The 24,417-nt window shown below is 43.1% G+C and overlaps 1 protein-coding gene and 1 non-coding gene across 2 annotated transcripts; one reads left to right on the top strand and one right to left on the bottom strand.

Moving 5' to 3' along the window:
- Nucleotides 1-11,044: 11,044 nt before the first annotated feature.
- LOC127092537 (uncharacterized) lies at nt 11,045-12,275 on the bottom strand. The gene is made up of 3 exons (XM_051031438.1): nt 11,529-12,275; nt 11,379-11,428; nt 11,045-11,256 (listed from the first exon to the last, which is right to left on the bottom strand). The coding sequence occupies exons 1-3, from the start codon at nt 11,665-11,667 to the stop codon at nt 11,086-11,088; spliced, it is 360 nt and encodes a 119-aa protein (XP_050887395.1). The 5' UTR covers nt 11,668-12,275; the 3' UTR covers nt 11,045-11,085.
- Nucleotides 12,276-23,658: 11,383 nt separating this feature from the next.
- On the top strand, nt 23,659-23,765 carry LOC127098832 (small nucleolar RNA R71). Its single transcript, XR_007793524.1, has one exon. It is a non-coding gene; the product is annotated as a small nucleolar RNA R71 (small nucleolar RNA).
- The last annotated feature ends 652 nt before the right edge of the window (nt 23,766-24,417 follow it).

Below are 24,417 nucleotides of genomic sequence, written 5' to 3'. Positions count from 1 at the left end.
AGGTCGTGACTGATCCTCCAAATGCAAAGGTTAATGGACCGGGGCCTGTCCCGATCCCACATAACAACCTTGATCAACAACCCATTCACGATGATCAAGATGATCAGTTCTTGCTGCCAGAAGACTTTGGTTTGGGCCATGGCATGGATCCCATGTTCAGGAGATTAGAGGAGAGGCTGAAGGCGGTGGAAGGACAAAACCCTCTGGGGGTAGATGTTTCTGATTTGGGATTGGTCCCAGGCGTGAGGGTCCCACCGAAGTTCAAAGTCCCAATCTTTGACAAGTACAATGGTAGCTCTTGCCCGAAGACCCATGTGCAAGCCTACTTCCGAAAGATGGTTGCATACTCTGATGACGAGAAGCTACTTATGTACTTCTTCCAGGACAGCCTAGCTGGGGCATCCCTGGAATGGTACATGAGGTTGGATAGAGCCCATATCCGTTGCTGGAGGGATTTGGCGGAGGCTTTTGTGAAGCAATACCAGTATAATGCAGACATGGCCCCAGATAGAACTCAACTCCAGAACCTGTCTCTTAAAAGCAATGAGTTCTTCAGGGAATACGCTCAACGCTGGAGGGAGACAGCTTCCCGTGTTCAACCTCTCATGTTGGAAAAGGAAATGGCCAACATGTCATGAATACGTTGCCTGGACCTTACCTGGAGCGTCTGGTGGGGTGCAATGCCTCCAATTTTGCTGATGTGGTCTCTGCCGGAGAGAGGGTAGAAAATTACCTGAAGACCTACAAGAGCCACAATGGAGGTGGATCTTCATCAGGAGTAAAGAAGCCATTTATGGGAGGACAGAAGCAGAGGGAAGGGGGCGTGAATTCCGTGTCTTCATATCAAAACAGGAGCAATAACTTTCAAAACTATCATCGGCAACCGTATGTTGCAGCTGTGACTATTCCGGCTGCAGCACCACTACAACAACAACAACCACAACGTCAGTAAACTCAGTATCAGCAACAACCACAACGTCAACCAGCTCAGTATCAACAACAACAACAACCAGGTAACAGACCCGCCTATCAATAGAGGCAGAGGATGATGGACCGGCGTTTCGACACTCTTCCAATGTCGTGCGCTCAACTGCTTGCTAGTCTTCAACAGCTACAACTTGTGCAGCTACGCACTCTGGCTCCTCCGATTGGTAGACTTCCGGTGGGTTACGATGCCAATGCTAGGTGTAGTTTCCACTCTGGGGCACCTGGCCACAATATCGAGAACTGCAAAGCTTTTAAGCACGTAGTTCAGGACCTCATAGATTCAAAGGCTATCAGCCTTGCACCGGCTCCAAATGTCGTCAACAATCCCATGCCACAGTATGGTGGTGCAAACGTGAATATGCTGGAAGAAGAAGCCAAGTCCGTTAAGGATGTGTTGAAGTTGAAGACCCCGTTGCTGGAAATTAAGGAATGCTTGCTGAAGGCCGATGTTTTCCCCGGTTGTGGGAAATGTTGTTTGGATTGCGCTATACAGGGTAAGGATTGCTTGAAGCTGCAGCAGGGTATCCAGGTCTTGCTTGACAATGGTATCCTCCAAGTTGAAGACTTGTCTGTCAAAGAGTTTGCTGAAGGGGTAGTTGAAGAGGTATTTGAAGATGCTGTTGAAGAATTCTCAGATGTTGTTCCTGCTGATTGTGTATTTCCCATTGATGTATTTAATTTTTCGAATGTTGTTGCTGATATACCAAACAATGTGTCTGATCTTGATGTAACTGAACTTGATTTCGGTGTTCCGGATGTTTTTGTTTCAATGAATGAAATTCCCGAGTATGACTATGATGTCGCTACAATCACCATCTTTTACCCGACTAATCAGATCAGTGTGCCAGAAGCACAACCAGTGCTACCAGCGCGACCGGCCGCTATGACAATCACAACCCCTGGTCCTTTACCTTTCACAAGCGATAGGGCCATTCCGTGGCATTATGGGGGGAGTGTATACACACATGATCATGGGGTGGAACGACCTTTGAAGGTAGAAGAGGGTCAGAAGTCGGAACTCGAAGCTGAAGGTCCCGCAGTGGACAATGTTGGTGGAATCGGGCGATTCACCAGGAGTGGTAGATTGTTCTCACCACCGGTTACCCAATCTGAGAGCACTGATGCCGCGGTTAAGGCCAAAGGCAAACAAGTTGTGAATGAGGGCACCTCTGCACCCCAGGCTGGCTCTGAGCCCACTTTTGCGAATGATGTGGACGAGCTTCTGAGAATCATAAAGAAAAGCGATTACAAAGTAGTCGATCAGTTGATTCAGACGTCGTCTAAGATATCCATTCTCTCACTCCTGTTGTGTTCAGAGGCACACAGGGAGACACTTCTGAAGGTCCTTAATGCTGCATATGTGCCTCAGGAGATCTCAGTAAACCAGCTAGAAGGGATCATTGCAAATGTTCATGTAAGCAACGGGCTGGGCTTTACTGATTCTGACTTAACACCAGCTGGACGCAATCATAACAAGGCTTTGCATATCTCAATGGAATGCAAAGACACCGTGTTATCTCATGTGCTGGTGGATACAGGTTCCTCTCTCAATGTGCTACCCAAGAGAGCCCTGTCAAGGTTAGAAGTAGAAGGCTTGATCTTGAAACCTTCCGATCTCATGGTGAGAGCCTTCGATGGTTCTAAGAGGTCGGTGTTTGGAGAGGTAGAATTGCCAATTCAGATTGGATCACAAACCTTCAACACTGTCTTCTATGTGATGGATGTCAGTCCCTCGTACAGTTGCCTTCTGGGTCGTCCTTGGATCCACAATGCTGGGGCAGTCTCCTCAACACTGCATCAGAAGATCAAGTTCCCAGTCAATGGAAGAATTGTCATCGTCTGTGGTGAGGAGGACATCCTGGTCAGTAACCTATCTACATTCAAGTATGTAGAGGTGGAAGGTGAAATTCAAGAGACTCTCTGTCAGGCCTTTGAGTCAGTTCAGATCAAGGATGCAGCTCCGGTGGAAGGGGCTAAAGCAGGAGCCCCTATCTCATCTTTCAAGCAGGCGCAAGCCTTGGTGGATTCAGGTGTTGCTCCTGGTTGGGGGCGTCTGTTGGAGTTACCAATGAAAGACGACAAGTTCGGGATTGGGTATCAACCAGCGCTGACTTCTACAACTTCAGCACTTCAGACTCGTCAGGGGCCGATTACTTTCTCCAGTGCTGGCGTCATCCAATATGGCCAGATCTCTGCGATCAACGATGAAAATGGGGATAGGGATTGCGACATCGACAACTGGGTGCGTCCGAGGATCCCTGGTGAAGTCATCAACAATTGATCTTCCGAGGAAATTGTCCAAGTCACTCTTCTAGAGGAGTAATTTTTCTTTGTTTATTCATGCATGTCCAAGTCTTACGTTCCTCCCAGGGCGTAATGACTCATTGTAGGGCTCATCTATGTGAATACCTGCATTGTTTATCATAAATGAAGGACGTCTTTTGCATTCAAATGTTTGGTTCACTGTTTTTCTATTTTTACAGTTTTCAAAATTTCAAAAGAATAAAAATATTTGGCAATGTTTTGTTTAGTTTTCACTCACTGTTCACACTCATAAGCACATACCATCACTCATGCAGATGCACATCACCGGATCCTATTGATAACAGTTCTGCTATGGCTCGCTTCGACTTCGAAAACCCAATCTTCCAAGCTGAAGAAGAGGGTGATGAAGACTGTGAACTCCCTGAAGAACTTGCCAGGCTGTTAAAGCAAGAGGAAAGGGTCATTCAACCGCATCAAGAGTCTACTGAAGTGATTAATCTTGGCACCGAGGACGTCAAGAAAGAAATAAAGATAGGGGCTGCTTTGGAAGATGATGTGAAGAAGGGGTTGATTGAACTGTTGCAAGAGTATGTTGACGTCTTCGCTTGGTCTTATCAGGATATGCCAGGGCTTGACACAGACATTGTGGTACACCGTTTTCCTCTCAAAGAGGGTTGTCCTCCGGTCAAGCAGAAGCTCAGAAGAACAAGACCAGAGATGGCTGTCAAGATAAAAGAAGAAGTGCAGAAACAGTTGGATGCAGGGTTCCTAGCGGTTACCAATTATCCTCCATGGGTCGCAAACATCGTTCCAGTACCTAAGAAGGATGGAAAGGTACGGATGTGTGTCGACTACCGGGATCTGAACAGAGCTAGCCCTAAAGATGATTTCCCATTACCTCACATCGACGTTTTGGTGGATAACACATCTCAGTTCTCGGTATTCTCCTTCATGGATGGCTTTTCTGGCTATAACCAAATCAAGATGGCACCAGAAGACATGGAGAAGACAACTTTCATAACCCCGTGGGGCACCTTCTGCTACAAGTTGATGCCGTTTGGTCTGAAAAACGCTGGGGCAACATATCAACGAGCTATGGTGACTCTGTTCCATGATATGATTCATCATGAAATCGAGGTTTATGTGGACGATATGATTGCCAAATCTCAGACAGAAGAAGAACATCTGGTAAATCTGCAGAAGCTGTTTGAGCGGTTAAGGAAATTCAAGTTGAGGCTTAATCCGAACAAGTGCACTTTCGGGGTGAGATCTGGGAAGCTACTGGGTTTTATTGTTAGTGGAAAAGGGATTGAGGTGGATCCTGACAAAGTGAAAGCAATACAGGAAATGCCTGAGCCAAGAACAGAGAAGTAAGTCCGTGGTTTCTTAGGGAGGTTGAACTACATTGCAAGGTTCATCTCTCACCTAACAGCCACGTGTGAGCCAATTTTCAAATTATTGAGGAAAGATCAGGCTATCAGGTGGAACGACGATTGTCAAAGGGCTTTTGAAAAGATAAAAGAGTATTTGCAGAATCCCCCTATCCTCATGCCTCCAGTCCCAGGGAGACCGCTGATTATGTACTTGACAGTGCTAGACAATTCCATGGGTTGTGTTCTCGGTCAACACGACGAGACAGGTAGGAAAGAACATGCCATCTACTACTTGAGTAAGAAGTTCACAGATTGCGAGTCAAGATACTCAATGCTTGAGAAGACATGTTATGCACTTGCATGGGCTGCTAAGCGATTGAGACAATACATGCTGACTCACACAACCTTACTGATCTCCAAAATGGATCCAGTCAAGTACATATTTGAGAAGCCAGCTCTCACCGGAAGGGTTGCTCGTTGGCAAATGGTACTGACAGAGTATGACATCCAGTATACATCCCAGAAAGCCATCAAAGGGAGTATTCTGTTAGACTATCTTGCTCAGCAGCCGATTGATGATTACGAGCCGATGAAGTTTGATTTCCCAGATGAAGACATCATGTTCCTCAAGATGAAAGACTATGAAGAGCCAGTTGTTGGGGAGGGACCTGATCCAGATGAAAAGTGGATTTTAACGTTTGATGGGGCTGTCAATGCCAGAGGAAGTGGAATTGGTGCTGTCATTACCACTCCGAAAGGTGCCCACATGCCTTTCACCGCTCGTCTGACTTTCGAGTGCACCAATAATGAAGCTGAGTACGAGGCCTGTATCTTAGGTATTGAGCAAGCCATTGATTTGAGAATCAAGACTCTGGACATCTTCGGAGATTCAGCTCTAGTGATCAATCAAGTAAATGGTGATTGGAACACTCTCCAGCCTACTCTGGTCCCCTACAGAGATTACACGAGAAGACTCTTGACTTTCTTCACAATAGTAAAGTTGTATCATATACCTCATGATGAGAACCAGATGGCAGATGCTCTTGCTACTCTATCCTCCATGATCAAGGTGGTTCGGTGGAACCACGCTCCCAGGATCGATGTAATGCGCCTTGACAGGGCCGCGTATGTGTTTGTTGCTGAACTGGTAGTCGATGACAAGCCCTGGTATCACGACATCAAATGCTTTCTGAAGAATCAAGAGTACCCTGCAGGGGCATCCAACAATGACAGAAAAACTTTGAGAAGATTGGCAGGCAGTTTCTTCTTGAACAAGGACGATGTGCTATATAAGAGGAACTTCGACATGGTTTTGCTCAGATGCGTGGACAGACACGAAGCAGACATGTTAATGCAAGAAGTTCATGAAGGTTCCTTCGGTACTCATGCCGGCGGACATGCAATGGCTAAGAAATTGTTGAGGGCGGGTTATTATTGGATGACCATGGAATCAGATTGTTTCAAGTATGCTCGGAAATGCCATAAATGCCAGATTCATGCTGATAAGGTGCATGTACCGCCGAATCCTCTGAATGTGATGTCTTCGCCGTGGCCGTTTGCTATGTGGGGCATTGACATGATTGGAAAGATTGAGCCGACTGCTTCCAATGGGCATCGCTTCATCCTTGTTGCCATCGACTATTTCACCAAGTGGGTCGAAGCAGCATCATTCGCGAATGTCACCAGACATGTGGTTGCCCGTTTCATTAAGAAAGAAATCATTTGTCGCTATGGGATTCCCGAGAGAATCATTACTGATAATGGTTCCAATCTCAATAACAAAATGATGAAGGAGTTGTGCCAGAACTTCAACATTCAGCATCACAATTCTTCCCCCTATCGTCCTAAGATGAACGGTGCTGTTGAGGCAGCAAATAAGAACATAAAGAAGATTGTGCAGAAGATGGTCGTTACGTACAGAGATTGGCACGAGATGCTACCCTTCGCCTTGCATGGGTACCGCACTTCAGTACGTACATCGACCGGGGCAACCCCTTACTCCCTTGTGTATGGTATGGAAGCAGTCCTACCTGTTGAAGTGGAGATTCCTTCTCTAAGAGTCCTGTTGGATGTCAAGCTAGACGAAGCTGAATGGATTCGGACAAGGTTCAATGAGTTGAGTCTTATCGAAGAGAAGCGAATGGCAGCCATTTGTCATGGGCAGTTGTATCAGAGTCGGATGAAGAGAGCCTTTGATCAGAAAGTGCGTCCTCGTTGTTTCCAAGTCGGAGATTTAGTGTTGAAAAGGATCCTTCCTCCTTAGACGGATCACAGGGGCAAGTGGACTCCTAACTATGAGGGACCGTATATGGTCACCAAGGTTTTCGATGGTGGGGCCTTAATGCTTGCAACGATGGATGGTGAAGACTTCACTTCCCCTGTGAACTCAGACGCAGTTAAAAAATACTTCGCATGAGATAGACCCGCTGGACAGTAAAAAGAACAGTCCAGGAAAAAATGGGCATCCCGACGAACCAAGAAAATGAAACGGTTCGGGCAAAAGTTAGGGACTAAAATTAAAAGATTGTACACCCGGTAAGTTGAAAACCTGGAAAGGCAACTTAGGCAAAAATGGGTATCCTGGTGGATTGAAAACCCGAAAGGGCGATCCAGGCAAAAGTTAGGGATTAAGCGAATGACTGCGTTCTGAGTTAGTTCTGAATCTCATCTCATGTCGATGACTGGAAACTTTCAAAAGGAAGAAAACAATCTAATCATCTTTTCAGAAGGCTGATCATCTGGAAGATCGTGAAGACGAGCGGGTCATAGCAGAATTGGAACCCAATAGAAATCCATTTCACATTGCCATTACTAGATTAATTTATATTTTATCTTTTGTGCAATTACCTCTTTCCAGGGATTGCTTCCTGATGTAAATGCCTATTCAGAGGCCATTCAATCAATAAAATCATGCGATTCAGTACATCTATGTGTTCATTGTCATTTTACTGTTTTGTTTGCAAAAATGACGTCCGAATTTTTGATAAACATTGCATCATGAAACATAAGAGCTTTACAGGTACATGCTCGATGAACATTTAAAATTGCTGTAAATTTTAAGTACTTTGAATCATCTGTTCAGAACAGGTACACTCGGGGCATTTCCTTAAGATTCCCAGCAGGTTCTCACTACGGTGCCTCCCAAGCATGTGTTTCAGACTATACACTCCCTAGTAGAGTTAACAGTGTCACACTGTGTATCCCCAGCGGAGTTAACAGTGCCAGACTGTATATCCCCAGCGGAGTTAACAGTGCCAGACTATATATCCCCAGCGGAGTTAACATGTGCTTCAGACTATACACTCCCCAGTAGAGTTGACAGTGCCAGGCTACACTCCCCAGCGGAGTTGATAGTACCAGACTGTATCTCCCCAGCAGAAGCAGCCGCTCCTCAGAGCTCGATGCCAGATCGATGATCTCGACGCTAGACCCAGGGTCTCTTTACTTGAAGCAGAACCTCGGTACCGTATCGGTGGTTGCCCCCCCTTGCTGAGTCATCTCTCGTAGATTATGGTTTCCAGAACCACTATCGCTTCCCCCAACAACAGGTTTCCAGTGCCGTTCTCTCCCCAGTCAGAGTCTCGGTATCTCGCCATTGCCAGAACACCGCGCGGCCGGTCATTTCCCCACATAGTTCATTATGCTATGCATCTCCAACAGTAGTGTCAGGGTCCGAAAGATTATAATCATTTCCCCAACGGGATTCCTTGCTTCAGCTTGGCATTTTCCCCAGCATTTCGCATCCTTGCATGTAGAATCATATTGCATTGCATCCTCCCAAATCGCGTAGCATTTCCATTTTCATGGAGCATTACGCCATTGAAAAATTCAAACATACGCATGTAAGCATAAAACATTCTCGGCATCCCAAGTGACAAGCCAGAAGATTGTTTCCAGTGCTCAGACTGAAGGTTGTTCATGACTTATTATCCCTAGCATGGGTCGTTGGCCCACGTGCCGCCTCAATTATCATTTTCCCTATTTCTGCCGATGCTGACAGGCATGAAGTTTTTTCCGGTATTCAGACCGAAGTGGCATTCAGGCCAGTTTCCGATTTTCAGATCGAAGAAGTTGCCGACATTCAGGTCGATGCAACTTGTGGCATTCAGGCCAGTTTCCGGTATCCAGACCGAAGTGGCATTCAGGCCAGTTTTTTCCGGTATTCAGACCGAAGTGGCATTCAGGCCAGTTCCCGGTATCCAGACCGAAGTGGCATTCAGGCCAGTTTTTTCCGGTATTCAGACCGAAGTGGCATTCAGGCCAGTTCCCGGTATTCAGACCGAAGTGGCATTCAGGCCAATTTTCCGGTATTCAGACCGAAGTGGCATTCAGGCCAGTTTCCAGTATCCAGACCAAAGTGGCATTCAGGCCAGTTTTTCCGATTTTCAGATCGAAGAAGTTTCCGACATTCAGGTCGATGCAACTTGTGGCATTCAGGCCAGTTCCCGGTATTCAGACCGAAGTGGCATTCAGGCCAATTTTCCGGTATTCAGACCGAAGTGGCATTCAGGCCAGTTTCCGGTATCCAGACCGAAATGGCATTCAGGCCAATTTTTCCGATTTTCAGATCGAAGAAGTTTCCGACATTCAGGTCGATGCAACTTGTGGCATTCAGGCCAGTTTCCGGTATCCAGGCCGAAGTGGCATTCAGGCCAGTTTCCGATTTTCAGATCGTAGAAGTTTCCGACGATCAAGTCGAAGTACTTGTGGCATTCAGGCCAGTTTTCCGATTTTCAGATCGAAGTGGTGTTCAGACCAGATTTCCGGTGATCAGACCAACATTGATACTCTATTATTCCGATGCTTAGTGTTCAGACTAATGTGCGGCGTTCAGGCCATGGGTATTCCTGTGTTACCATTTATTTTGGTATCCAGGTCAACTTTCTGTTTCGGTACTCAGGCCGATTTTCACCGTACCAGACGGATTCTTCTTTTGAGATTGCTTCTTTGCCGATTCTGACAGGCATTGTTAATTATTTCATGGGGATTCAGGATCAAAATCCGGGTCTTCTTAATATTTAACCATCTCCCACTATGATCATATGAAGAGTGTCCTGCTTCATATTCTCTAGTTGAAGACGTCTAAATAGGGGCAGCTGTCATACCCCGATTTTGGTCCTGAATTTTTTATGTTTGTTTGGCATGCTTGGCCTAACCTTGCTTTGGTTTCATATGAGGATTGGTTTTGATTCAAAGTCATGGTGTTGTGATTGTGGATACATCTATGGTCTGGGTCATCTGAACAACCAAGTTTCTTGTGTTTCTAGCCACTTGCCAGTCATGTTATTGGTTCATGGATACTATGCCAAAACCCTAACCTTATGGTCTCATTTCATGGCTTTGTTCATACACATTATCAGTCAAGTTATTTTTCTTTTCAAAAAGTCAAACATTCAAGTCATGATTAAACCAATTTTGAAACCAACTTCAAACCATTTGTTAATCCATTTCAATTTATTTCATGTCATTTTAAACCATTACATGTGATTCCATACAAGAAAATACAAAATTTGGCATTTTTGACCAACTGTTGACTTTGGTCAACAATTGACTTTTTGGTCAACTTTGACCAAAGTCAACCCAAATTCATTAAACCCTAAATTTCACCCTAACCAATAATTCATTGTCCATTTACAAAGAAAATACAACTTTGACCAAAGTCAACTCTCACTTGCTCTTGACTATCCAAACTTTGTCTAGCCTTTTGCTGTGATGAGCCATCCAATTTCCATGCTTGGTGATGTCTTTTCCTTGTTTACTTCCATTACGAGCAATTCAGTTTGTGCACACCACGTCATTTGGCATTTTGGAACTAATAACCATGGGCTTTGGCTTCTCCCTAATTAATTCCCAAGGAGGTCTAACACAGCTCAACCATTGCCCTTTGCTTATCACTCTTGGCTAACCAAAACAATACATGGAAACACATTATTTGTTGGCCCTGTTGTACATCACCTTGCCTTGTTGCTATTGAACAAAGAGTTTGCGTGGGGACCCTGTAGTGGACATCATTACCAAGCCAAGACCTACAGTAGAGACATGCTGTAAATGCGCCTGTTACCAGGTGATACCATCTCCAAGCAATGAGGCTGCCAAAAACAAACATGTTACCAGCTGCAGCATGACACTCACATAACCAATTGAACATACTTACAGGAAGCTTCTTTATGTACTTGAAGATGATTTTGGGAATTCTGAAGACAGAATTGATTCAGGTCCAGCTTTAATTTCACCTGGAAATTCTTGGTAAACTCTTGGATCTGTTTGGCACGAAGTCCTCATGACTCAAAATGCAGAATCGTCAGATCTTAGAATCCAAAGATAGACTTCAAGATGCAACATGTTTGGTTTAGAATTTCGGTTTAAAATCGCATTATCCGAACAAAGTTCTAGGGTAACAGACATATTTATTTCAAATACCATCAATGGAAATACATCATGTTGTCGGTTACAAGCAATCCTAGGTTCTGAATAATATTACAGCCAAGCCAAATGGAAGAAATAATTTTCTAAAAAAACAACAAAGAATACACATCATCCTGTCATGACAGTCGCCCATGCCCTTCCCTGCATTATGCTTCCACAGACCGTTTAGGAACCGCAGGGGTATCCTCCAGCACCATACTCTGACCTGCAAATCCAAGAGCCAACAGTACCGTGCCGTCAGTGTGAACAAGAGTCCATGTGCGCCAGGGAAATGCAATTGAATACATGGTTTGTTTCTGTTGTCGCCGCCTGCTATAAGTCTAGTACCTGCTGCAAGCCAAATCCAAACGTGTATAACATAAACCCAAAACTGCAACCTGCAAAAACCGCAGAAGCTCCACATTAATACAAACAGCAAGCCAAGGAGATACTTTTACTGATGGTTCGGTTAAATACACAATGACTTCTATGATGTACCTAAACCTGCGATGTCTTTAGCTGTACAACCTGTCTCAAAAGATTCTGGAGAGCAATTTTCGAAAGCTTTGAACCGCTTCCAAAGAGAGGACCCTACATTCCGTGTTGGCTTGGACCCAGGGAATGGGCAGACAATCATTTCTGGAATGGGAGAACCACACTTAGATATCTATGATGAACGCAGTGTGAGGGAATACAAGGTTGATGCAGTTGGAAAGCCCCGTGTAAACTTCAGAGAAACTGTTACTCAGCATGCTGATTTGGATTATTTACATAAGAAGCAATCTGGAGGGCGAGGACAATATGGACGTGTGATTGGGTATATTGAACCACTTCTTACTGAGTCGGGAACTAAGTTTGAATTTGAAAGCATGCTTGTTGGCCAAGCTGTTCCATCAAATTTTGTCCCTGCAATTGAGAAAGCTGCCAACTCATGTGCATTAATTGGACATCCAGTTGAAAATCTCCGAGTTGTCTTGACAGATGGTGCTGCTCATGTTGTTGATTCCAGTGAACTTGCCTTTAAAATGGCTTCTGTCTATGCTTTTAGACAGTGTTACACAGCTTCCAGACCGGTTATATTAGAACCTGTTATCAAACCAGGACAGATGTTATTCCAAAGACTGAACCTCATGCCATAAACCAAATAAACTCTGCAGCAGGCAGTACATCAAGGCACACAACTTGCAACAAACCAACATTACCACATGAGCATAAAACCAACTGCAGCAGCACCACATGAGTGTGCTCATTCCTTGCTCACAGTACACCACATTACCTGGCCAAAGCCTCAAATACAATTGGCCCTGCAGTAGACATTGGTTCAGAGCTTCATTAAACAAAAAAAAATGAATGGAAGCCACAACAATTTTTGCAAAAAAAACCTGCTGGATACCATTGCCCTGTTTGAGCCAACCAAGAACCGTAATGCAACCCACAACAAACCCTGCAGTGACCAAGTTGTGAGCCTGTTACATAACCAGCAGGAAATCATATAACAATTCCATATCAGGGATTCACTTCAGGTCATACATCATGTAACAGCCCAAACTGGTTTCAGGATTACCGACTGACCCCACAAACCAACACGGGTCTTTTCAGCATGTTTTATCCTCACTCACATGCTTCCCGGGAAACTTTCCAGAAGGTCACCCATCCCAATACTACTCCAAGTCAAGCACGCTTAACTATGGAGTTCTTATCTATTGGGCTACCGAAAAGAAGATGCATCTTGTTGGTATAGGTAGTACCAATTAATCCTTATAAGCCTTTATTCAACCATGCAGTCCCATACCTGCATAGCCTCAGGATCCCTCTCATTCCGATGTGAATTCGGTTTTTTTCCTAGAAGGGGCTAGGAGTGTCTCATTGTCATGCCTCATGCATCGACAACCACTCCTATCGCCCTCGGATGTTACATGTAACCACTCTTCGGCCTCTCCGACCTCGGGTGTTACATGCCCACCAACTTCCGCTTGGTTCGTCCCCGAACCACATCGTACTGGGAGAGGTTTGGCTCTGATACCATTTGTAACAGCCCAAACTGCTTTCAGGATTACCGACTGACCCCACAAACCAACACGGGTCTTTTCAGCATGTTTTATCCTCACTCACATGCTTCCCGGGAAACTTCCCAGAAGGTCACCCATCCCAATAATACTCCAAGTCAAGCACGCTTAACTATGGAGTTCTTATCTATTGGGCTACCGAAAAGAAGATGCATCTTGTTGGTATAGGTAGTACCAATTAATCCTTATAAGCCTTTATTCAACCATGCAGTCCCATACCTGCATAGCCTCAGGATCCCTCTCATTCCGATGTGAATTCGGTTTTTCCCCTAGAAGGGGCTAGGAGTGTCTCATTGTCATGCCTCATGCATCGACAACCACTCCTATCGCCCTCGGATGTTACATGTAACCACTCTTCGGCCTCTCCGACCTCGGGTGTTACACATCAGACCTGCCATGATGGTTTAGCAACAATATGTCAAATCCTGCAATGCAAAATATTGAGCAAGGAACCATCCTGCACAACAACATGACATGCTGAAATACTAAAGGCCAAGAGATCACCACAAGCGACAGTCCAATGCAGAAAAGCACAAGCATACACCAAATAAGATCCTATAAAAAAACCAGGTTTTATAGTGGAGGCCATTCACGAGCTTTGATCCAATTTGCTGCAAGATAATGTGAAGCAATTTACACTGCAAAAGGCCTTGCCTGTCAGGAATAAAAAGCACCAGTCCAAATCATAACATGTAAAATCAGGGTATGGAATCAAGATGGCAAGACAAATCATGAAATGAACCCATGAGTATTCTGCAGTATGAAAGCATGAGGCAACATATAAGCCAATGGACTATGATCATGAACACATCAAGTCAGAAATGTAAGCCATTCACCTGCTGCAAAATGAGTGATGACCACTTCCACATCAACACGGCTCAATGCATGGCTTCAAGCCATTCCATGTCAGAACCTGCAAAGTAGCAATAATCAGCAGCAGGGAAATGGTTTACAGGAGTTCAGTTCATCATCATTCACAATGTGGTAGCAACAAGTATATTCATTATGGATATCATCTTACATCACACCAAACCACATCAGTCTTGCATCCTGCAACATCCATGTTCATCATCAAGCCAAGGCGTAACAGCTACAATGAGGTTCTTAATGAAAGCAGTCAAGTTGTTCAGTCCAAAGAAACATGCAATAAATTGGCAAATGCAATCCATCATCAGTGGAAATCATGTTGGTGAACCTGTTTTGAAACCCTGTTGCAGAAGCAAGTTGAAGCCAAGCCAAACCTCCAAAGCCATTGAACCTCAACCAAACCAACTGAGTTTTCTGACCAAAAAAAGTCACTGCAGTAAAAAGAATAAGGTAATTAGCAAAGGCAGTAATTCAAGAAAATATCCCAATTTGGCATAGAGACAACAATGAAGAAGAAAGCGTGGCTCAGATTACCTGTTACAAATCCATACATAAAAAAGGACCACTCCAATTTCTGAGCACAAAAAGGCCTTGGCTGGGATACTTCTTGGATCCACCATAGCAATCCGAAAACCCTAATTCGCAGAACATAAATAGAGAGGGAGAGAAAATCAGTAGAGGGGAGACGACAGAAAAAAGACTTGGAGGCGAAAATCTGAGAAAAAACCTAAAAACCCCAAAATCGTTTACCTGGAGGCCAGCTTCTGCGCATCCTTCACCACCACCGCAGTGACACTTTGTAAGAACCTCTCTTTCTTTCTCTTTATCCTTCCCATATGCTTGTTGATTGAAAATATTTGTGAGAGTTGAGAGAGTTTGATTCGCTGAGTTTGAGAGCGTGAGAGGGTTTCGTTGATGAGTGATGTCATAAGAGGGACGAGAGGGGAGAGTTTGTGAGATTGCCATTGTTGGGGAAGGTTGAGTTCGTGAGGTGGGGGAGAAGAGAGGAAGACGAGTTCCTGTTTCGTCGTCTCCATTTCGTTATTTTTTTTTTTTATTTTTTTAATCTTTTTTTTTTAATTTTTTTTTAATTTTTTTTAATAGAAATAAACAAAAACATAAAAAGGTTTTATATGTTAGTATTTTCTGTTATTGTCCTTAATCTTTTTTTTATTTATTTTTTATCTCGATTTATATATTTAACATAGTATCACAATAGCAGATGATCATAAGTGGTCTGGTGGAGAAGGGCAGTGTGTATATTCTTGAGTGGGGTGGGTTCAATACTCATGTGTGGCATTTTTTGGCATTTTATTTCTTTTAGCTATATTATTTTTTCTTTTAGCATTTTCGTTTCTTTTTATGTTTATGCCTTTATTACACTCATATGTTCATTTTGTTAATAATGTAAAGTTGTTGTATTTTAATTTAATTCAAAACCATTTTAAAACTATAAAAATCATATTTTTCTCGATTTAATATCGAGCCCATTTTTTACACCCTTGTAAGTCGATTGCTTTTTAAGCATCGCCATCGATCTCACATAGCTTACTCTTGGGCTTTCTTACAATGAGCCGGTTCCTTTGCACTTAGACTCATACATTGTTTAATGCTTCATTATTTCATTCTTTGATTATTTGATTCGATTATATACTTGTTTATATCTTACTTGTTTGATTAACTGTGGCCTTTGTATGGTGTTTGAGGCATGTATTATTATTGTTTGTTTGCCATGAACAATCCCCATTCATAACAAATGTATCCATCTCCCATGAAATGTATAATATTCTTTCATTCTTTATCCATCTGTTAATACAAGAAATAAAATGAACATCCGATAATCATTTCAAAACAAGACCAAAACCTCGATCCAACGTCGAGTAATCACTTTTCTCAAAACCTAACAGAACCAGCACGTATTCATCCACCCTTTTGTAAGTCGATTGCTTTATGCATCGCCATCAACCTTGTAAGTCGATTGCTTTATGCATCGCCATCAACCTTGTAAGTCGATTGCTTCATGCATCGCCATCTACCCTTATCCCTAGCACTTCTCCTTGCTCCATTCGTCGATCTTTGTTCCGATTAGGTAGCACCCATTAGATAAAACCTTTTGTATGATAACATAGGTAGGATTCCCATATCCTTTTGTATGATAACATAGGTAGGATTCCCTTGTTCTTTTGTATGATAACATAGGTAGAATTCCCATATTCTTTGCATGCTAACATTAGGTAGATATTCCCATTTGTAAAACCTAAACACCTAAGTACATATTGCATGACAACTCTAGGGCAGAGCTTCCCCACTTCTAGACCTTTCCGAGCGTCTCCGATCTTGTGGCATGTAGTTCGTTCTATTGCAAAGAGGTAACTGCCTAAGACTCGATTCAGCGAGTTCCGACACCTACTGCTAGGACGTGAACACATCGCCCACTCTCCTTTGACACAACTGGTGTCCTCCTTTGTAAGTCCATGTTCAAATGGCAATCCCTCCAGGGGAACTACGTCGCCCTGATTCTCATACCAGATGAGGTACGTAGGCAGGAGATCGTGCGAGATCTCTCCGGGCACCCTTTTCCTTTTTTGTGTGTGTTTGCTTGACAGTTGCTAGGCTCGAGTTCCCGACTCCTTAGTAACTTGTTGCTTGTTTCTTCTTGTGTGTATAAGGATATGGATGTAAGCCCAGCGATTGCCATTCCGTATCCTATTGTTGTGTGCTTGGAGTCCGGTATAAGTCCATCAAGTGGCATCTGGTTTCCAGTGTGCTTTTGTTTGGTTCGGAATCTGATGTAAGTCCAGCGATTGGCGTTCGGATTCCATGTTTGCCTGTCTGTGTGTTTGTTTTGACGTCTCAGCGTCTGTGCGTGTGTTTGTTTCGGCGTGCGTGAGCCGAACTACGGCAACTCTGATTCTCATGTTCAGATGAGATACGTAGGCACAAGATGCGATGTCTTGCCGAGTTTGACTAACAACTAACAACTAATCCTTGTTTGCTTTCGCCCTCGTTGCGATCTTTTCTCTCGCCCTCGTTGCGATCGAGACTTTCCTTTTCTCTTGCCCTAGTTGCAATCGAGACCCTTATTCCCGTAGTTAGTTTGAACTACGTTTTGCTCTGATTCTCATTCCCGATGAGATACGTAGGCATAAGACGCGATGTCTTAGCAAGCACACTTATCCTTAACCCATAGGTACCCGAGCTACGAAGACTCTGATTCTCATATTCAGATGAGATACGTATGCAATGGATGCGACATCCGTGCGAGTCATTTTCTTTGACCCTCTCTTTTAGTAAATAGTACATTAGATAAACACACACCCTTTAGACAAGAAACAAACAAGAGTGTATCCCGTAGAGTACTACGGATGCGTAGGGGTGCTAATACCTTCCCTTCGCATAATCGACTCCCGAACCCAAGATTTGGTTGCGAGACCTTGTCTTTTCCTTTCCTTTCTCCAGGTTTACTTCGAGCGTTTCCTTTCCCTCCTTTGGGATAAATAACGCACGGTGGCGACTCTCCTGTCACTTTTCTTTCGTCGGTTGTTTTTTTGCGCTTTGTATTTTTTCAGGCTGCGACACATGGGTGAGATCAGACACTCCCATCTGTAAAGTGAGGTCAGCCACCTCCTGTCTAAGCTCTGCGATCTCTCTACGATACTCAGCAATCTGAGTGCGGATGTCGGGGGTCTGCAATGAAAGATTATTAGAGAAAACAGTGATCCTGGGAGGTGGTGGTGTAGGCGTGTATTCAGCAATGGCTGGTGATCTCGGCTCCTCGACGGTCTCTCCCTGGCCCTCCAGAGCATAACTCCAATTCGCTGGATCATGCACACTGGTCATCATAGGATATGGCAGTGTGAAATAATGGATAGCCTCGCTGTCGACTAGTAATCGGAACTGACATGGGTGGAAAGAGGCTCTCCTCATCAACCCTCTGGTCAAACAGAAGTTGATGTCCATGGTAGTGTACCCACAGTAGATCCGAAGATGTAACGGCTTGCGAGACAGACCTAAAGCGACAACAATCTGCGTGATGATTCCGCCCACATGGATGACTCCTTCGGTAGATCTGGAGATACTGCTGAGACTATATAACAAAAAGTTCCCACATGCTACTGGGCGATGTTGGGATGCACAAAATAATAGGAAGATCTCCTCTTCACTCAGTAATGTCTCTGCATCCGGTGTTCCTAGGAAGGAATGTGCTAATATCATCTGAAAGTATCTAAAGGCGGGGTTATGTATAACATGAGACAGCTGCGTAGATAGATCCTGGCTTCCGCCACCTGATATATCGCTCAAAAACTTCTCAACCTCCTTACCCAGAAAATATCCCATAGGTGTCTCCGGGATAGCATCAGGAGTGGTCTGGAAACCCAGTAAGTCGTTGAACTCTTTCTAGCTGAAGGAGTACTCAACTCTAAAGAGCCTGAAAGCAACATACCCATCTGGTCCAGAGTATGGGTCATAGTTGAATGAACTCAGGAACTCCAATGTCAGGTTCCTGTAGGTGTTACTCAAGTCATCAACAAACTCGCCCCAGTGAAGCTGGTGGCTAAGGAATCGGATACTCGGCTCGATGCCCAGTGCCTCCATACAGTGTTGATCAAGATAACGTGTGGGTGCCATAGGGCGCTGATACAGAGCGATGTAGCGCTCTCTCTGAGCATTATCTCTATAGGCCACGTGCATGTCATCGAAATCCTGCATCCTGTAAAAGTTAAGAAAGTGATCCTGAAAGTGCAAACCATTCAAATTTTAGTCTCAATGCAAAATATGATAAAATAAAATGAAAATAAAATTAAATAAATGCGAAAAACTAAAATGAAAGAAAAAGCATGGGTTGCCTCCCACGCAGCGCTTGTTTAACGTCATTAGCTTGACGATTAGAATTTATACACCTGTAGTAGGAATTGGTGGATTAATCAGGGTGTGGCTTGAGTAGTATGCTAGAATGTCTCCTCCTTCGTAGAGCTTCAGTCTTTGTCCATTTACAATGAATGGACTACATGTTTCGTTCTTGATTTCTACGGCTCCGGATCTCAGAATCTTGGATACTTCGAAAGGACCAGTCCATCTCGAACGTAGCTTTCCAGGGAAGAGTCGTAACCTAGAGTTGAAAAGGAGAACATGATCGCCTATATTGAAGTTTTTCTTTACTATTCTTTTGTCGTGATAGGCTTTTGTCCTCTCTTTATATATTTTTGCATTCTCGTAGGCAGATTGCCTAAGTTCTTCTAATTTATGAATGTCTAGGGTATGCTTTTCTCCAGCGGCTAGGTAGTCTAAATTCAAAGTTTTAATGGCCCAATAGGCCTTATGCTCTAATTCGAACGGTAAGTGATAGGATTTTCCATAAACTAGTTGATAAGGAGTAGTTCCTATAGGGGTTTTGAAAGCGGTTCTATAGGCCCATAATGCTTCTTGAAGCTTCTGAGACCAGTCTCTCCTAGAAATAGAAACAGTTTTCTCTAGGATTTGTTTTATCTCCCTATTAGACACTTCTACTTGGCCACTAGTCTGTGGTGGTATGGTGTTGCTACTCTATGCCTAACTCCATATTTTCTTAAAAGTTTGTCAAATATTCTTGATATAAAATGTTATCCTCCATCGCTTATGACTAAACGTGGTGTTCCAAATCTAGGGAATATATAGTTTTTAAATAGTTTGATTACTACCCTAGTGTCGTTTGTGGATGCAGCTATAACTTCAATCCACTTAGACACATAGTCTACAACTACTAAGATATACCTGTTTCCTAAGGATGGTGGGAAAGGTCCCATGAAATCTATACCCCATACGTCAAAGAGTTCTACTTCCTGAATGTTTCTTAGAGGCATTTCATCACACCTTAAAATGTTTCCAGTGTGTTGGCATCTATCACATTTGACAATGCAAGCATAGACATCACGCCACATGGTAGGCCAGAATAGGCCAGCTTGAAGAATCTTGGCGTATGTCTTAGAGGTGCTCGCATGTCCACCATAGGGTGCAGAATGATAATGCTCGATAATGTTATTTACCTCTTCTTCCGGAACGCAACGGCGAAAAATGCCATCTTTACCCCTTTTGAAAAGGAGCGGTTCGTCCCAATAGAAGTTTCTCACATCGTGGAAGAATTTCTTCTTGCGGTGGTAGTCAAGATCAGGGGGTACTATATCAGCAGCTAGGTAATTAACGAAGTCTGCATACTAGGGCACGTTACTTATTGCTAAGGAATTTTGGGGGTGCTCATAAGGATCTAGGTTATTATCTTCAATGGTTTTTACTCTAGCTATCAGTCTATCATAGGCGAAATCATCATTGATGGGTACTAGTTCAGGTTTTAGATGTTCTAGCCTAGAAAGGTGGTCGGCTCCTATGTTTTCAGTGCCTTTTTTATCTCTTATATCTAAATCAAACTCTTGTAGTAATAGAATCCATCGGAGTAACCTGGGCTTGGCATCTTTTTTACTTAATAGGTAACGAATGGCAGCATGATCAGTGTAAACTATAATTTTTGCTCCTACTAGATAAGATCTAAATTTGTCTATAGCGAAAACTACAACGAGTAATTCTTTTTCAGTTGTTGCGTAGTTAAGTTAGGCAGCATCTAGGGTTCTACTGGCATAATAAATGGCATGTAATTTTTTATCTTTCCTTTGTCCTAGAACGGCTCCAACTACATAATCACTAGCATCGCACATTATCTCAAAAGGTTCCGACCAATCAGGTGGTTTCATAATGGGTGCTGATACTAATGCTTGCTTTAAAAGATTAAATGCGTCATTACATTTTTCATCGAAAATGAATTCAGCATCTTTCATTAAAAGTCCAGTTAAAGGTTTGGTTATTTTAGAGAAGTCCTTAATAAAACGCCGGTAGAATCCAGCGTGTCCAAGAAAGCTTCGGACTTCTCTGATGGTTTTTGGTGGTTTTAGGTTTTCTATAACTTCTATTTTAGCTTTATCTACCTCTATACCTTTTTCGGAAACTATATGTCCTAAAACTATTCCTTCGGTTACCATGAAATGACATTTTTCCCAGTTTAGCACGAGGTTCACCTCCACGCATCTCTCCATGATTTTCTCAAGGTTAGCAAGACAATTGTGGAAATCAAATTCGCAAACCGAGAAATCATCCATAAACACTTCCATGATACCATCTAGGTAATCTGCAAAGATTGACATCGTGCAGCGTTGGAAAGTAGCTGGGGCATTACAAAAGTCGAATGGTATTCGTCTGTAGGCAAAAGTTCCATAAGGGCATGTAAAGGTGGTTTTTTCTTGATCTTCGGGATGGATAGGTATTTGGAAGAATCCAGAGTATCCATCTAGATAGCAGAAGTAAGAGTGTCTGGCTAGACGCTCCAACATCTGGTCTATAAATGGTAAAGGGAAATGATCCTTCCTAGTTGCTTTATTTAATTTTCTATAATCTATACACATCCGTCATCCTCCTTCTGAACGTTTTGCTACATGTCACCTTTATCGTTTTGCACGACTATGATGCCTCCCTTTTTAGGTACTACATGCACAGGGCTCACCCACTTACTATCAGCGATCTGGTAGATGATACCTGCCTCAAGTAACTTAAGAACTTCCTTTTTAACAACATCACTCATTATAGGGTTTATTCTTCTCTGATGTTCCCTGGAGGGTTTTGAATCTTCTTCGAGCGAAATCCGATGCATGCATACGGATGGGCTTATACCTTTCAAGTCAGAGATATTATATCCTAAGACTGAGGGATATCTTCGTAAAACATCTAAAAGTTGGTTCGTTTCCTCTTGGCTCAAGGTAGCACTAACTATAACTGGACGGTTCATCTTTTCATCGAGGAACTCATATCTCAGGTTCTTAGGCAGTTCCTTAAGTTCTAAGGTTGGTTTCTTAGGGCATGGCATAGGATCTGGGGTAAGGGATAAACATTCGTAAAGGTTATCATCGATGTAGGGTTTCTTAAAGTTATCATCTTCCCTTATGAGAGTTGATGGTAACTTAATTGTTTTTATAATTTCTTTTTGTTCTAATTCTCCAACACATTCATCAATGATATCTAAGGCATAACACGAGTCTCCCATCACAGGTGCCATAAGAAATTTTGAAAGTATAAATTCTATTTTCTCGTCACCTACCTCAAATGTCAACTTTCCTTTCTTGACATCTATTATGGCTCCTGCAGTGGATAAGAATGGTCTACCTAGAAGGATTGGTATATCATTGTCCTCTTTGATGTCCATGATAACAAAGTCAATAGGGATAAATAACTGACCTATCCTAACAGGAACATCTTCTAAAATGCCTATCGGATATTTAACAGATCTATCCGCTAACTGAAGTGACATTTTAGTGGGTTGTAATTCTCCTAAGTTTAACCTCTCACAAACTGCTAAAGGCATTAGGCTCACACTAGCTCCTAAGTCTAGAAAAGCTTTTTCGATGACATGATTACCCAAAAGGCAAGGAATGGAGAAATTTCCAGGATCTTTATCTTTCATCGCTAACTTGTCCTCGGAAATAGCATTACATTCCAAAGGCTTCGGATCGTCAAGTCTACGTTTGTTGGTAAGGATGTCTTTGAGAAACTTTGCATAAGAAGGTATTTGGGTGATGGCTTCTGTGAAAGGGATTTCTACATGAAGTTTTCCTATAACTTTAATAAATTTTTGATATTGTTTATTGATCTGCGTTTGTTTGAGTCTTTGCGGATATGCTATAGGTGGTTTATATGGCGGGGGTGGTACGTAAGTTTTATCTTTAGGTTCTTCTCCTTTTTCTCGACCTTCCTGGTTTTCAGATTCCTCTGGTTCCTTTACTTCGTCCGTGGGTTTGGTACATTCCTTAGAAGTTTCGGGTTCACTCAATCTAGGGTTTGGTGGCTCATCATAAGCGTTCCCACTTCGTAGGGTAATGGCATTGGCTTGTCCTCTCGAATTTTGTTGAGGTTGTCCAGGGAATTGTCCTCCAGGTGTAGTCTGAGGGGCTTGGTTTAAAGCTACCTGAGAGATCTGAGTTTCAAGCATCTTGGTATGAGTAACTATTTGGTCAACCTTGGTTCCTAACTGAGTAATCAATTCGTTAACATGAATGTTTTGGTTCATGAACTCCTTGTTTTGTTGGGTTTGAGCGGTGATAAAATTTTCCATAATTTTCTCAAGGCTCGGCTTTGATGGTACAGGTTGCATAGGTTGATTTGATCTAGGGGCTTGATAACTAGGTCTCGGAGGCGCATTATTTTGAATAGGGTTATTGTTTTTATAGAAGAAGTTTGGGTGATTCCTCCATCCAGGGTTATAGGTATTCGAGTATAGGTTCCCTTGGGTGTAGTTCACTTGCTCAGAGTGGGTTTCGTTTAATAGACAGAATTCTGCAGATTAGTGTCCTTTGGTTCCACATATCTCACAATCCAACGAAACTGTGGCTACAGTATTCGGGTTTATGCACATATGCTCGACCTTAAGGGCTAATGTGTCCATTTTAGCTTGCATCATGTCTATAGAGCTTAGTTCATTCACTCCTCCATGGGATTCCTTCTTCTCAACTGTCGCTCGTTCGACTCCCCATGATTGATGGTTTTGAGCCATATCTTCGATGAGGGCACTAGCTTCAGGATAAGGTTTGTTCATCAGAGCACCGTCTGCGGCAGCGTCGATGGTCATCTCTGTGTTATAGTGAAGTCCATTATAGAAGGTTTGAATGATTAACCAATTTTCTAAGCCATGATGTGGGCATGCTCGTAACAACTCTTTATATCTCTCCCAAGCTTCGAACAACGATTCTCCTTGGTTTTAGGTAAATCTAGTTATATGGTTTCGAAGAACGGCGGTTTTACTCGGGGGAAAATATCTAGCAAGAAAAACTCTTCTAAGGTTATCCCAAGTCGTAATGGAATTGGGTGGAAGGGAATCTAACCATGATAGAGCTTTATCTCTGAGGTAAAAAGGGAATAATCTTAAACGTATTGCCTCAGGAGAAGCTCCATTGGCTTTAAAAGTGTCTGCTAATTGAAGAAATATTTTTAAATGTTGGTTTGGGTTCTCAGTAGCGAGACCTGCGAATTGTCTCTGTTGCACTAGTTGCAATAGGGATGGTTTAAGTTCAAAATTATTAGCTGGGATGGTTGGGTTTACTATACTAGAACTAGGTTCTTCATTAGATGGTTGGCGAAATCCTTAAGAGGTCTTTGGTTTTAATCTTCGGTCATAGCCCTCTTAATTCTATGAAAGAATAAACGTGCGCGAGCGTAACGTTCAGGTTCAGCCAGAGGGTATACTAAGCTTAAACTTCCGGTGCTGCGAGTTCTTCGCATTGACCGGAGGGAAATAGCCTAAGTCTAAATGATATAACAACAGGAAAATGAAATTTGACAAAATTGGTCCCCGGCAACGGCGCCAAAAACTTGAAGCAGTGCTTTTCGCAAGTATACGAACGCGTCAGAGTAATATAAAAGATTGTCGAATCCACAGAGACCAA

The sequence above is a fragment of the Lathyrus oleraceus genome, chromosome 6 (assembly GCF_024323335.1).
Source record: "Lathyrus oleraceus cultivar Zhongwan6 chromosome 6, CAAS_Psat_ZW6_1.0, whole genome shotgun sequence".
Taxonomy (NCBI): domain Eukaryota; kingdom Viridiplantae; phylum Streptophyta; class Magnoliopsida; order Fabales; family Fabaceae; genus Lathyrus; species Lathyrus oleraceus.
The sequence above is the reverse complement of the archived record's forward strand: the minus strand, read 5'-3'. Positions and strand labels throughout refer to the sequence as shown.

What these genes read in the sequence shown, in the direction of transcription:
- LOC127092537 (XM_051031438.1), bottom strand. Translation starts at nt 11,667, where the DNA reads ATGATTGTCTGCCCATTCCCTGGGTCCAAGCCAACACGGAATGTAGGG. An exon ending in TAAAGACATCGCAGGTTTAG is followed by an intron (nt 11,429 to 11,528) that starts GTACATCATAGA and finishes CGGTTTTTGCAG; the next exon opens with GTTGCAGTTTTGGGTTTATG. An exon ending in TTGGATTTGGCTTGCAGCAG is followed by an intron (nt 11,257 to 11,378) that starts GTACTAGACTTA and finishes TTGGATTTGCAG; the next exon opens with GTCAGAGTATGGTGCTGGAG.